The following is a 14,251-nucleotide window of genomic DNA, read 5'->3' on the forward strand; positions in this document are numbered from 1 at the left end:
GTGTTTTTATATAATTAATAGAATAATAATTGATTAAAAAAATGTAGTTTTATTTGCACTTTACCTTTGAGGATAGACGACTGTGGAGGTGTAAACTGGTGGCGGAAGAGAGTGAGAAGGAAAATGATACTAAAACTTAACTGACATAACATAATGTAACAATAACTTAAAAATAACTTATAAAAGATAAAAAAAAATTAGTGTTGTTTTATATATATATATAAACACTAATTTTTTATATATATTTTTTTTTAAATTTTTTTTTAAATTTTTATTCACTGCTCTTTGCTTTCTTTCCTTCACTTTCACCAGCACTTTCACTGGATAGATGTCACTTGGTAAAATGTCTATCCAAAGAGGTTTGGCTTTGCCTACTTTCTAAAATGTTTCTAAAATGACTTAGGCAAATGTCATTACTCCGAGCAGCAATACGGCCAGTGTGAACCTTTTCGGGGTGTTTCTTTTCAATAAAATCAGTCACTTTCTGATAATACCTCAAGATTCCTTTATCGAGCGAGATCCTTCCATGACGAAGCAAACACGCGGACTGAGACCAATGAACAGAAGTGAATAAAAAATGGCACTGTGAACTAATGTAATGTTGTATGGTGAGTTTTTGTTTGTATTGTGGAGAAAAAATATGTTCGAATTTCATGTCGTATCCTGAAAATTTCATATGCTGGGGTGTTCGTATCCTGAGGTACCACTGTATTATCATTTTTTCTTAGAAATTATTTAAAATTGTTTACTTATATACTATATTTGTCTTCACAGTGTTAATTAGTTATTAAGTTATAATAAGAAGTTTAGTTATATAGTTATTATAAGTAGATTAGTTATTTTATTAATTACTCTTTTTTTTTATATTTAACTTTATATTAAGAGAATAAGATTTTATAATAGCAATATATAGTAACAATTCTTCAAAGTTTGAACTGGAGAAATGTAATATGAAATATATAATCTCCAGCAATCTCAATATTAATCCAGCAGGCATCAAAAATATCACTTTTCTAATGTTTTTGATTTACTCCAAAGGTCTTTTGATTTGTGTTTGATACAAAATTAAATTTTTGTTCGAAAATTTTTTGAACATTCCAATATGTTCTAATTTTCTTGAAGCCTCAAGACCTTCAGAGTAGGTTGAAAACCCAAACAATTGCCAGATTAAATCAGGCTACTTTACCATGATTATTTTTAATTAAATTTTAAATAATTTGGTACTAGAGGTAATAATGGCAGTAAAATAGCCTGATTTAATCCATTGTTTGGCTTATTACTAAAATATCAGGCTTCAGAATGTTTATATAGGTTGAAAACATTAGAAAAATTTTGATACCTGCTGTATTAATCCTGAGGTTGGTGGAGATTATATATTTCATATAACAACAAATATCTTGTGTAAGACATTTCTGACATTATTCTTTCTAAATATCAGATATTACAGTGCACTCTCACTTATTCAAACTAGCTATTATGTAGGATTGTTGGATTAGTGAGGTATGTTCAAAGAAAAATAAATTAAGAAAGAATAGATACTTTAAAAATTTTTAACTGTATTTATCTATTTGTCTAACAAATTAAGTCATGTTTTTAAGAAATAATGTGTTGTTTATTTTTAAGTGAAAAATTAACAAAAATTATATCAAATTTTGATATTCTCATTAGATCTGGTGGGTTTTCTGCCAAATTGGCAATCCTACTCATGAACATAATAAACTACTCTTGCATGCTAAAGCAGCTTTAATACAGCTGGATAAATAAGCCAATGACATAGTTCATTTCAAATGGAATGGCTCTTATTGGCTTACAGCTATGTTAAAACTGCTTTACCAGGGCCGTGTTCAGTAACGCATAACACCTAAGTTAGAATTCTGAGAGGCTTAGTGGGCAGATCTAAGAACGTTCTGAGCATCATTGAATGATTACTCTTAGTTAGATAACTAGGCAAAATGGTGGACAAAATTAAAATTATGATCACAACCAGTGTTTCTTAACAGGGGCCACGGCCCCTGGGGGTCCATAAGAAGTTTGCCGGGGGCTGTCAAAATTTCCTTCAGAATATAATAAAAAGAAAATTGATATATAACCAAATATTGTATTGAAAAGTGAAATAAGAAAGATAAAGTTTTCATATTTAGTTTTTTTTATTTATTTCTTATTTTTTCCTACATACAACTTCGTTAGTACAGAAGAAATAAATGCAAATATGCTACTTACACCTCAGTATTTACTTCTTTTATTCCAAAGTAATTCTAAGAAACCTATAATGCTTGGAATTTTAAAAATAATTAGGAAAAATAGTAGGCTTAGTAGTAGGCTTTGAAAATTTAAATGTTTTTGCAAAAGATATGCAAAATCTTTACGACAAGTTGTGGGTGTTTTAGTTTTAGTTCAGTTTTAGCATAGACTTTGGATTGAGTAATAGTGCATTTCTTCTTATATTATATGTTTAGTTTTAATTATTTATAATTAACCCTTAAAATTATTTTCAAATATTTATTGTTTATTGTATGAATTTTTAAATGTTATTTTATTTTTTGTTAAAAATTAATGAGTTTTTATGTTTAATTGTGAAGTTTGAATGTTATTTAAATAGATAATGAAATAATAAAGTTATGTTTTACATTTATTATATAAAAACATAAAGCAATAATAAAAAAATCAACTTATCATAGATAATTTAACAAATATAAATTATTATTAAAAAATTGGGGTCACAAAAAATTACGAAACATTTGGTGAGCTTCTTAAATTATGAAACATTTGGTGGGCACAGCCCACCAAATGTTTCATAATTTAAGAAGGTTAAGAACCACTGATCACAACAATTGTCACAAATGAACTGGTCAAAAAGGATGAAGTAACCAATAAATTATTCAAATGGAAGTTGCGTCAGGTCATGATGAAATTAATAAAGCAATTGTTAATTGTAATCAATGAAATGGATCACTATCTTCCATTAAAATGTACTCGGAATCTGTTATATTGACATATCATCATTTTACATTTCAAAGTCATTTTAGAATGAGAGAATAACTTTGTGATTCTTACAATAAAATACATTTAGTTCAACATGAGCAGCCATCTTGCAAATTGTATGGCAAGCCAAAAACAATGACATCACTACTAGAAGTTAGCATAGATAAAAGAAGCTGACTGAACTAGCTAGAATTCTAGTGGTGGGAGGAGTCAAGCAGTAGTTAGAAATGAGTTTGACATTGCAGCATAACTAGACTTAGCAAAAATTCTGCATTACTGAACATGGCCCCCAGGCAATGTGTTGAAAGAATTTGCAAAACTTAGTACATTGGTCAGTTCTTGCTGAGTTTGACTAGTTTAATTTATAAAGGGATGATGTGATATATGTGAAATTTTGTTTAACTTAGAAGTAGAAAAATACTTCATATTGTATAGGATAGTGGTGTGCAAACTCTTTTCATTTCTGACCCCCCCATTTTGTGTAAAATTTTGTTATGACCCCTGGATAGACAGTGGACATTTTTTTAATCATCAACATAAAGTGAAATTCTTTCTGGGATTTTTATAATTTAAATATAAATAAAATAAATATATTGAAAAATATAAAAACAAAAAAATCATACTTTGGAAGTTAATCTAGTATCAAAAATGTTCGATTCAGCACAACACGCAGTCCTCAGATAAACACCACACAAAAGTGCCAGTGCTGCCAGCTAAAACATACACACAAACATAAAAAATATTGGAGTAGCCCAAGACATAGCCAAAGATTGCAGCGCCACAGCACAGCGAAAATTTAAATTTGCCAACTGGAATTCTTTTGGATAATCAACTTCTGGATAAACAAAGCTCTACTGTATGAGGAAAGCAATATTTTTTAATAGGAATTTAAAAAACTAAAACTTTAGCTACTATGGTGTCCCTTCTCTGCCCATTGTGGTGATAAAAAACATTGCTACTATTTCCATCAGGTAAATAACATAACTTTTAAGCTGCTTGATGATGCTACAGGGAAGCTAAATTTAGCAAATTTTCTGCTAAATTTGCAACTCTGATGTAATTGACTTACTTATCCAGCTGTGTTATTTATTTTACCAACCAGTGCACCAAAAGAATTTGCAGAACTTAATAAACTTAGGTTGGTTAGTTGGTAACTGCTGAGTTTTACTTAAGGAGGGATCAAGATTAGAGATTTGTGTGTGCATACTATAAAATTTTGCATATAATTAATAATTTAATTTTTTCTATGTTAATCATGAATATAATAATTAAAATAAAAATTTGATTATTATACAAGTTTACACTTATAATAAGGAATATCCCCATACCACAAAAGTATTGATACTGGTAATGGTATTAGACTAAAAGTATCAAGTACAAAAAGTACTCAGTATTGGGATGTCCCTATTCACAAGAAGAGAATCAGACATTTGGGTTTTGATTTGAACAAAATTTGCTGATTGGGTAGTCATTAACAGCTTCTTATTCAATAATACAGGGGTGCACAACCTGCGGCCCGCGGGCCACATACGGCCCCTTATCAATGTTTATGCGGCCCGCGGACGGTACAGGCCAAATCCCTTCTTTGGAAGTTTCTAAGTGTAAAACTTTCCCTTTCACAAAGTCATTAGCACCCAACTGTTTTATAACTTTCCCTGAAGTGAGAAATGGGGGGTTGTTCTATAAATAAGTTTATTTCTAGCTAACACTTTCTGGTTTAGATATCGAATATTTTAAGTCTAATACATAGTATTATAACGATTTTTTGAAGAATCAAATAAAATAAAATGATGTTAGAACGTCATTTCCGATGTTATCAGGAAGTTTCTATTTTGGCGGGAAATCTTCAATTTTATGCTTCGGAAAACTTGCCTATTCGTCTAAATAGCGTCAAATAACAAAAATAAGTGAAAATAGCGCTGAAAAACCATGAAAATAACGATTTTTTAGCATTTGTTTACATTCTAGATTCTGATTGGTATAGTCGAATTTGAATCAATCTTTTCTGAAAAGACGCTTATTCGTCAACCTAATGTCATTCAAACTAGAAAAAAACTAACCAGAGTTCAAAAAGGAATGTACAAAAAGCTATAAAACCAATAATTTACAACAATATCTCTCCATAGACAAAGAATAGAAAAAAAATTTTTCACATCAAATTTATTATTATTAAGTTGGACCAAGAAAATTAATACTGTAGTTGGAATAGAGTCATTACGACTAAAAGGAAGCCATTTGCATTAAAATATTTTGGATTTAATAATTATTACAAACCGCGTCAAGCCATAAACTTGTCAACAAAGAGGGTTGTAAAATGATTCCGTGTAGCTAGAAAGCTGCGGTTTTTTTTGTTTGAAAGAAAACAGATATATTTAGGTTATTTAAGTAGTAAATTAATTGGAACTTTTTATTTACTTTTATTTTTACATTCTTTTTTTCGTAAATTTAAAATTAAATTATTATTTTTAATTTTTATTTTATTTGAAATTTAACAGTCGTAAACTGTGATATATTTAGGACAGAAAAAAAAAAACAGATTGATTCTAGCGCCAATTTGAAACGAGATATCGCAATTTTAATAATTATATTTAAAATATTCAGATTTTCCACTGCACTGTGTTAATCACTTTTGATTCATTTCTGAACACGGGGGTAAAACTGACGGGCCATAAATATAATTTAGGTAAGAATGGTAACCACATTTATGATGGATTAGTGTCCTGCACCTGGCATGTTGACGATCTGACTCACAAATTCTGAGAAATGGTGGAGACGCCCGGACAGGGGTCAAACAAATTAAGACCTGCCTGGCCACGTGTGCGTAATAGTCTTCTGTCCCCGCCTCTTTAGTCTTTGGTCAGAGTGGATACAGAACAAAGCACGTGGTAGTCTAGCTTGCCTTATCTCAAACATGATTTGTTGCGGGCCTCAGAATTTTCGGCACAATGAGACATTGTTTTGCAGAGTGAACAGTATGGCGCCGGGCATTAAACGCAAGGTCAATCGCGAGAATCATCAGTTTCAAGAAGTGGAAGTGTGGACTAACAAGTACTGTTTTGTGCAACAGAACAACAGCATTATTTGCCTTTTGTGCAATGGAACAATAGCAGTGCCAAAAGAATTCAACCTGAAGCGACATCATGAAAGCCAACACAAGGATTTCCTTCTGCAAGGTACGGAACGCAAACGGAAAATCGAATCGTTACGACGATCACTAATCAGCCAACAAAATGTGTTCAAGAAACAATCTGGAGAATTGGATGCGGCTGTTGAAGCCAGCCTAGAAATATCTGCTTTAATAGCCAAGAATGGGAAACCTTTCACAGATGGCGATATGATAAAAAAGTGTCTTATCATCGCAAGTGAGATGTGTCCTGAGAAGACAGTGTTTTCAAACAATCAGTCTTAACCACATGACGATACAACAAAGAATCTCGCAAATTGCATCAGACATTTCTGGCCAACTTAATATTTTAGTTGCAAACTGTGCTTATTTTTCTTTGGCTGTGGAAGAATCCACTGACATATCATCAACAGCACAAGTGATTGTGTTTATTAGAAGTGTTTCACTAGATTTTATTGTGAATGAAGAATTTCTTGGCATGGCATCACTTTCTGGACATACAACTGGTGCTGACTTATTTACTAGTTTATTGAGCGTTTGCAACAAATCAGCACTGGACTTTGACAAGCTATCCAGCATTGCCACTGATGGAGCACCATCTATGGTTGGATGTGAGAATGGCATGGTCACCTTGCTGAAAAACCACCTTGGGGACAGGCAAAAGGAGTTAGTCCAGTATCATTGCATAATTCACCAACAGCAACTTTGTGCAAAGAAGCTGGGATTTGAACGTCTGCTGAAAGATGTCTATGATACTGTGAACTTAATCCGCCGTCATGGACTCAACCATCGACTCTTCACATCATTTCTTGAAGAAATAGATGCTGATTATGCTGACCTGCCCACGTATACTGAAGTTCGTTGGCTGAGCAAGGCAACAGTCCTCAAGAGATTTGTGGAGCTATTGGGGCCTATTATCACTTTCCTCAAAGAACGGGGGAACACTACAAGGAATTTGGAGGGACAAAGATGGCAGTGTGATTTAGCTTTCCTTGCTGACATTACTGCTTATCTAAACGACCTTAATTTGAGATTGCAGGGAAAGATGCAACTTGTTTCTCAGTTGACAAGTAACATCAATGCATTTATGACCAAACTATCACTTTTCAAGTCCCACATGCAATCAGAGAACTTTACACACTTTCCACATTGCAAGGCCATGAAAGAGAAATACCCACATATGAAGATGGATTACTCTGACCAAGTTAACACCCTCCTTACATCATTCAATGAGAGGTTTGGTGAATTCCAGAAATACAAGATCTACCTGCAACTTTTTTCAACTCCATTTGATGTGAAAGTGGAAGATACCCCTCCAGATGTCCAACTTGAGTTGATAGACATCCAGTGCAGTGATGAATTGAAATCACAGTTCAAAAATTCTAATGTCCTCACATTCTACAAAGACTGCCAGATACATCATTTCCAAAACTGAAAGACAATGCTCGATTTTGTGCAAGCATGTTTGGTAGTACCTATGTATGGGAACAGGCATACATAGGTATGGCCAAACAAGCTTGCAAGTTTTCGCTTATGAATTTAAACAAGTGCAAAACATGGAACAGGTTAATCAACGAGAATTTGGAAAGTCTGCTGGTTGTTTCAATGTCTGCCATTACACCAGACATCAAGAAGATTGCCGCCAGCATCCAATCTCAGTCATCGCATTAATCACTTGGAGGTCCGGCCCCCAGTCAGTAAACTTAATCCTAATTTGGCCCTTCTTCACAAAAGGTTGTGCATCCCTCAAGCATTTCCAAAAAACCAGCCTCTGAAAATTGAGTGTTTAGCTTTAAGTTTGAGTTTCACATTTCCTCAGAGTGGTGATAGCTAAGTGGACAAGATGCTAGGCACTGGAGCAACACATTGTAACAATGTAAGCTTGAAACTTTGCAATTTTAGCTATAAAGTAAAATTAGTTATGCAGTATAAATAATAACATAATTATTTTACTGTATCATTAGCATTATTAATACTGATATTATTTCTCACATTTAAAGCTTATAAAACAAATTAAAGCAGATGCAAAAGTTGAAACTCTAATTAAAAATACATATACTGTATCACCACAAGCAAATCAATTTTGGACATTACTGCACATAGATGAAAAAGACAAGTGCTATAAAAATAGGATAGCATAGCTGTAGCATTTTTTTTTATTGTTATGGACCATTTTCTCATGTTTCTTACACTTCAAATATAGTAATACCACTATATCTGAAAATAAATATGAAGAAATAAAAATTTTATTTAAGTCTTGTCCATTTGGCTGTCGCTGCTTGCAGGAAATGAAAAACTTCTAAAGTTTTATAAGTGAAACACTCAATTTTCAGAGACCTGTTTTTCAGAAATGCTTGAGAAGTGGGTTCTATTATTTGAACAAAAGAGCTGTTTTATGTTTTTTTAAGGACTACACATAAGTTTTGTTTGAATCGAAGACCCAAATGTCTGACCCCCTTCTTGTCAGCAGAGAGACAATAACTGTGCAAAACCATGTACTGTTTGCTGAGAAATATCATTTATTCAACTAATTTACAAATGTTTTCAACCTGTTTCATAGGCTCCCTTTAAGCTTGAAACACAGAATGTAAACATAAAAACATTTGAATTATGGAATTTTCAAATTTTACATTTAAACTTAATACAGGTATACCTCACCATACATCAGTAATTGGTTTCAGGAGAGGCAACTTAAGTCAAAAAATGGCGTAAGTCAAATTTACTTGTCACTAGGCTAAACCACAAATACCATTCCCAGTTCTGTATTTTATTTATAAATGCATTTTTAATAATATATGATTAATAATCTATTTTAAGCTTACAAACAAATAAATTTTAGTTTTTAATATAGTACAGGAAAAAAATAATCTAAATTTACAAATATATGTACGGTGCATACATACTTGTAAATATACATGTTTACAATTTGGCAATGTTTACAGACATCACGGACTCTTTATTTGTGAATGTGGTTTGCTCTAAGACATTATAAAATAAGATGGTTTTGTAAGGTTAAATAACAAATATGTGAGACAAGCAGAGGGCCAGAGGGACGATCCCTAATGATCACTTACACTGCACAGGTTGATGAAACCCGGTCTGAGTTGTCAGATGGCTAGGAGGGCAAAAAGTGAGTGGGAGGTGCGTCAGTAAGTCAGCAGACGTCCTTTCAAAGATAAGAGACAGGGTTAACAAATAAACAAAGCATTTATTGAATAACTAATCTAAATTCTATGAGGCGGAAATAAAACTACTAAGGTTAAATGTGGTTATTCTACTTCTATTTACATAAAATGATGACTAATCTCGTGTCACTGACCTACTAACGAGAGCTTATACAAGTTCTAAAGTCCCTAAATACCTCTCAGAATAATGGAGAGTTGGCAAATGTCATTGGTATGGAAGAGGTGGAGGCTTTGGTGTCTTCTCTGATGGGATCACAGTCCTTGTCATGGAGATTGATGAGCACGAGTACCCAAAATAACTTCAGTGTGCAGACGCATGCCGAGTTCTGGGAGAGTGAGCTTTTATTTGTTTTTCATGGTAAAGGAGTCACATGATCGCCATATGTTGACATTAATGGTACATTCTTGACACCTATGTGTGAACTTTCCCAGCTAATTGTGATAACAAACGGTGACCTCTGATATAATTCTCACCAGGAGCATTTTTTCTGTCGGAGTTGTTTACAGTTCTTTTTTTTCGACAACTGCATTAAATTCACGGATTTCACAAATATAGTTATTAAAATTATTTTGCGATAGTAAAATATAATCTAATTTATGTTAAATTAACCAATAAAGAGTGGCACTGACAATGACACCAAACAGTAGATATTGGAACTACCATGGAAAATGCCAATATTGAGCTCTTAAAGACTGCTAAATAAGATGACAACACAGAATCACAGATGTTTTCATATTTTGTTCTCTACGATTTATGATGATTATATGAACATTTACTGTAAATGTATGTATTTTAATATGATTTTATGTGCTTTTAACACTTTTCTAGAGATATTACGATTTCAATATTTGTGGCGGACAGATATAAAGTCGAATAAAATGACTTAAACTTGATTTTTATTTTTCCATATATTTTTTTGATAAATGACGCATAATCGAGAACGACATAATGCGAAACGACGTAACTCAAGGTATACCCGTATTTTTAAAATACAAACTTGAATGTGATACATTCAAAGCTGTCTGGCTCTCATCTTTCCATGACACTGAGCAGTTAAAGACAGTTAAAGACTGGCTTTAACTGTCATGGAGAGATAAGAGCCAGACAGCTTTCTTGTGAGCTAACTACTCCCTCTGGAAGCATTAAGACAAATTGTGTAGGACTAAAAGAGAAGGGGCTTTATGCTAGACATCCAATGGATCTTTGTTATCTTCTCTGACTTTGAGATACAGTTTACAAACTGACTTTTGATGTTTTGATGTGTTTCCCTCCAACATCAGGAAAATGACACTTTATTAGAGGTGGTGTTCTAGTGTTGGGAGCATAATGTTGTGTGACTACAAACCCATGCATGTCTTTGAGCAAGGCATTTTGACCATTCAGAGATGTCATCAGCCCTAGTTTATTTTTATGGATGACAATGCTATACCATATGTAGCTAGTTCACCTGGTTACAGATTTCCTCAAAGAGGATATTTGTAGAATGTAATGACCAGCTAGAACTCTGGACCTAAACCCAGTTGATCTTGTCTCAGATGTTTGGGAAGGGCTTTTGGGGTATTGCAGCTCATCAGTTCTATTCCAGGTCCTGAGCTAAAATTTCCTCTTGTAGAGGAGTGAGGTTTATTGCCAAAAGCCTTCTCCAGAACCTTGTAAACAATGTGGAGGCTTTGTATGGGTGCTGTATGGTGATCAGGTATGGTCACCTTCCCTATTACCTTCTTTCTGGAGATCTGCTACTTCATATTTTGGATATGAATGCTGGATGCTAGTATTTTTTGTTATCACAATCTCTTGTAACATTAAGGTAAATATTTATTTACTAAATTTCACTCCAATTTACCAAGTATTTTTTAAGATACCCTACAATTTGTGTTTTTACATTAATTGGACACCAATATACTTATTAGCCTGTTTTAATTATTTTTCTTTGCAAAAATTGAATTTAGAATTGATGGTGGAAAGCCTAGTTGCTTAGCCACAATAATTTTTTTTCTTCAATGGGTTTTTCTCTACTTCTACTACGATGCACAGCCATTCTTCTAAAGTCCAAACTTGTTTCACAGAGAATAAATACCATGTGGGAGAAAATTAGATTAAAAGAGAACACTAATGATAACGAGCATTATAAAGGATCACTTCTGTTGAATAAAGTGTATATTCTGCTAGATGAAAATGCAAAGTGAAATGATTCATTCTTACATAATCACTAATTACCTGAACAAAGAGCAATATTAAAATTCTATTAGCAGCAATAGGAATTTTTTTTTTTTGTTACTAAAGAGCATCTAGAAGCTAGAAGGATGTTAAATTTCGATTTTAGTAATTGTAAACGTAATGTATTTCAGTAACTAATGTGTGTATATTTCATAATTTTGTAGGTGCTAGTAATAATCTTTTTTCTTTTTCCTTATCTTTTTTCCATTTCCTTCCAAGTTTATTATCTGAAAGCTGTCTTTCTTCTTTGCCTATGGGGTATTCTGGAGTTGATCTTTCTTTTTCCAAGAAAGCATCAGTTTGGCAGGTTTTATGGTCAACAAAAAGGGAAAGAAGGGACCTCAAAGAGGTACTTTTTGGATGGAGAGAGGATGCTGGTTTCTTTCAGTAGAAGGAAAGTTGTGTTTTTATAGGCAAAGAACCTCAAGGTCTGAGAATCTGATAAGATCTAACCCTTTTTATGATATTGTGGAGTTTGTGATATATAGGTATCCCTCGTATAACACTATAGATAATTCCGGAAAAGTGTCGTGTTATGCAAATCCATGCTATATGAAGCAAAGGACTAATGCAAAGCATGGTGTTAGGTTCCAGAAGTTAGCAAAACTATGCAATTCTTTTGTGTTACTAAAAGAAATATGTTTATTAAAGCAATTGATAATTTATTTCCACTCAATAATTAATTAACAATCACAATTAAAATTACTGTATTACACATTAATATTAATTTTAGTTAAATGAGGATGTTTTCTTTTTACAGAGTATCCTCATCTCCTCAGTTTTTTTGCTGATCTTGATTAGAAAAATCAGCAACATCTTAATTTTTTGATTTTTATCATAATTCTTTTTGGATGACATATTTATATCAGACATATTATCAGTGATTTTTTTTTTTCTTTTTCTTCTACAAATCAAGTTTGCATTCCAGGTTAGTTCATTCCCTGCTAGAAGAAAAGATTATGATGATTCATACTTCTTAACAATATATATATATTGTATAATTTTCTTTGAATAAACATTATAAATAAAATATTTGAATTTTTTTTTTTTTGAATGAAATGCATTATCATATTTTACATGAATTTATATGGGAAAAATTGTTTTGCTTAATGAGTGTTTTGCATTCAAGTAAGATTCTGGAATGAATTATGCTTGTTAAGTGAGGTTCTACTGTATTTAAGAATCAAGTAATTTATTAAACTAAAATGTGAAAAAAAATAAGATACCTTCTATGCAAATTTAAGATTTAAACATTAACTGTATTTTTCAATTATAAATTATAAAGATCAAAATATAATATTTATTTATTTATAGCAGTATAATATTTATTTACAGAACATTTGCTCAGGAAACATCACAATTTTTAGCACCGTATGGATTACCTTGCAAGAAATCTAGTTTAGACACTAGTATTTCTTGTGTTCAACAGAATCTTACTCAACTGAATCCATTTGGTGATGAAGTACCATTTAATCAAATGACAGAAGAACATATTATAGGTCAGGAATTAGAAAAAATTAAAAGTCAATCTCATAATAGTAAGTATATTAAGTTTTTTTAATTATATTATCCAATTATAAAAAGTAATTTCTTTTTTTTAATATTTATAACCTGCTGGCTGTATGTTTAAAAGACAATTTGTAAAGAGGATACATGTTATGTGAGGGGGAAGGTTACACACCAATTTTTAAATTGCAGTTAAGAGCTCTTGCTTATGGGAACAGCCATTGCTGCATAGAGTGGGGTGGGTTATGGAAAAGTTTCATTTTTAGCAATTTTTTTATGGGGTATATGAATGAAATACAGGTAGCCCTCGGTTTACGCCGCAGTTCCATTCCTACAAAAGCCGGCACAAATCGAATCAGCATAAAATGAACCCGTATTTACACTGAGGTATAGGGTTGGGTTCTACATAATTGAAAAATACGCAAATAATTTTGTTTATTAATCCAATATAATACAAAATACAAATAAATTTAATTTTTAAAATGTATTTTCTCATAAAATAAAGTGAAATGTTTTTATTAAAAAATTTTTGTTTTGGATCTCTTACATTTTTCGGAAAAAGTATCCATCTTTAATTGTTTACATTTTTGTTGTCTTTCATTGAGAATTTCGGAATATGGTTGAATGGATGTGATGATGCTCCTTTTTAAATTTGCACTTTGCACTTTGCTCCCAATCATTGTCTAACTTTCCATAGTTGAAAGGATATGTTAACCCGACGTACAGCTACAGACGAGCGGAGACACTGATTGGTTGACCACCAGTTGCCGTAGCACATATATAAGGTCAGTTTGAGCAGGAAAATTCAAGGTGGCTAAAGACAGATAGACATCGTCTGGCTAATAAAAAAGTATAATCTGTCCAACAAGAAATAGATTTGTCTCACTAACAATAGTTTGTGATCACCGGAAGTGCTACTGCATTATAAGGTGTTTTCCTGAATGAACTGATACAGGATACATTCATTGGCACTATAAATTCAGACGCCATTTATTGGACTATTAAGTTAATAACTTGACTCATGGGTACCTAAACATCTAGTATTTTAATATTAATTTAATGCAAATGTATACATACCCAATAATAAACAGAAAAAATAAATATATTCAATAAAAATCTTTGTTTTAACGAATGCACAGTACACTGTTGTGGCTCGGTAAATATGTCCATACTGAAATGAAAATCAGTCTAGCATAGGGAAAATTGGGGAATTACACCATGAAACTGTGAATTGCG

At 32.3% G+C, this 14,251-nt stretch overlaps 1 protein-coding gene across 1 annotated transcript in view; it reads left to right on the forward strand.

Moving 5' to 3' along the window:
• Positions 1–13,455, forward strand: part of LOC111618957 (AP2-associated protein kinase 1-like) — a gene marked incomplete at its 5' end in the record, with an annotated part of 50,333 nt that extends 36,878 nt beyond the window's left edge. Inside the window, one exon of the mRNA XM_023360586.1 lies at positions 12,845–13,455. Coding sequence (XP_023216354.1) covers positions 12,845–13,070 — 226 coding nt within the window. The remainder of the gene's footprint in view (positions 1–12,844) is intronic.
• Between the last annotated feature and the right edge of the window lie 796 nt (positions 13,456–14,251).

The sequence above is a fragment of the Centruroides sculpturatus genome, unplaced genomic scaffold (genome assembly GCF_000671375.1).
Source record: "Centruroides sculpturatus isolate CEXI.00-Female unplaced genomic scaffold, Cexi_2.0 scaffold66, whole genome shotgun sequence".
In the NCBI taxonomy this organism is placed as follows: domain Eukaryota; kingdom Metazoa; phylum Arthropoda; class Arachnida; order Scorpiones; family Buthidae; genus Centruroides; species Centruroides sculpturatus.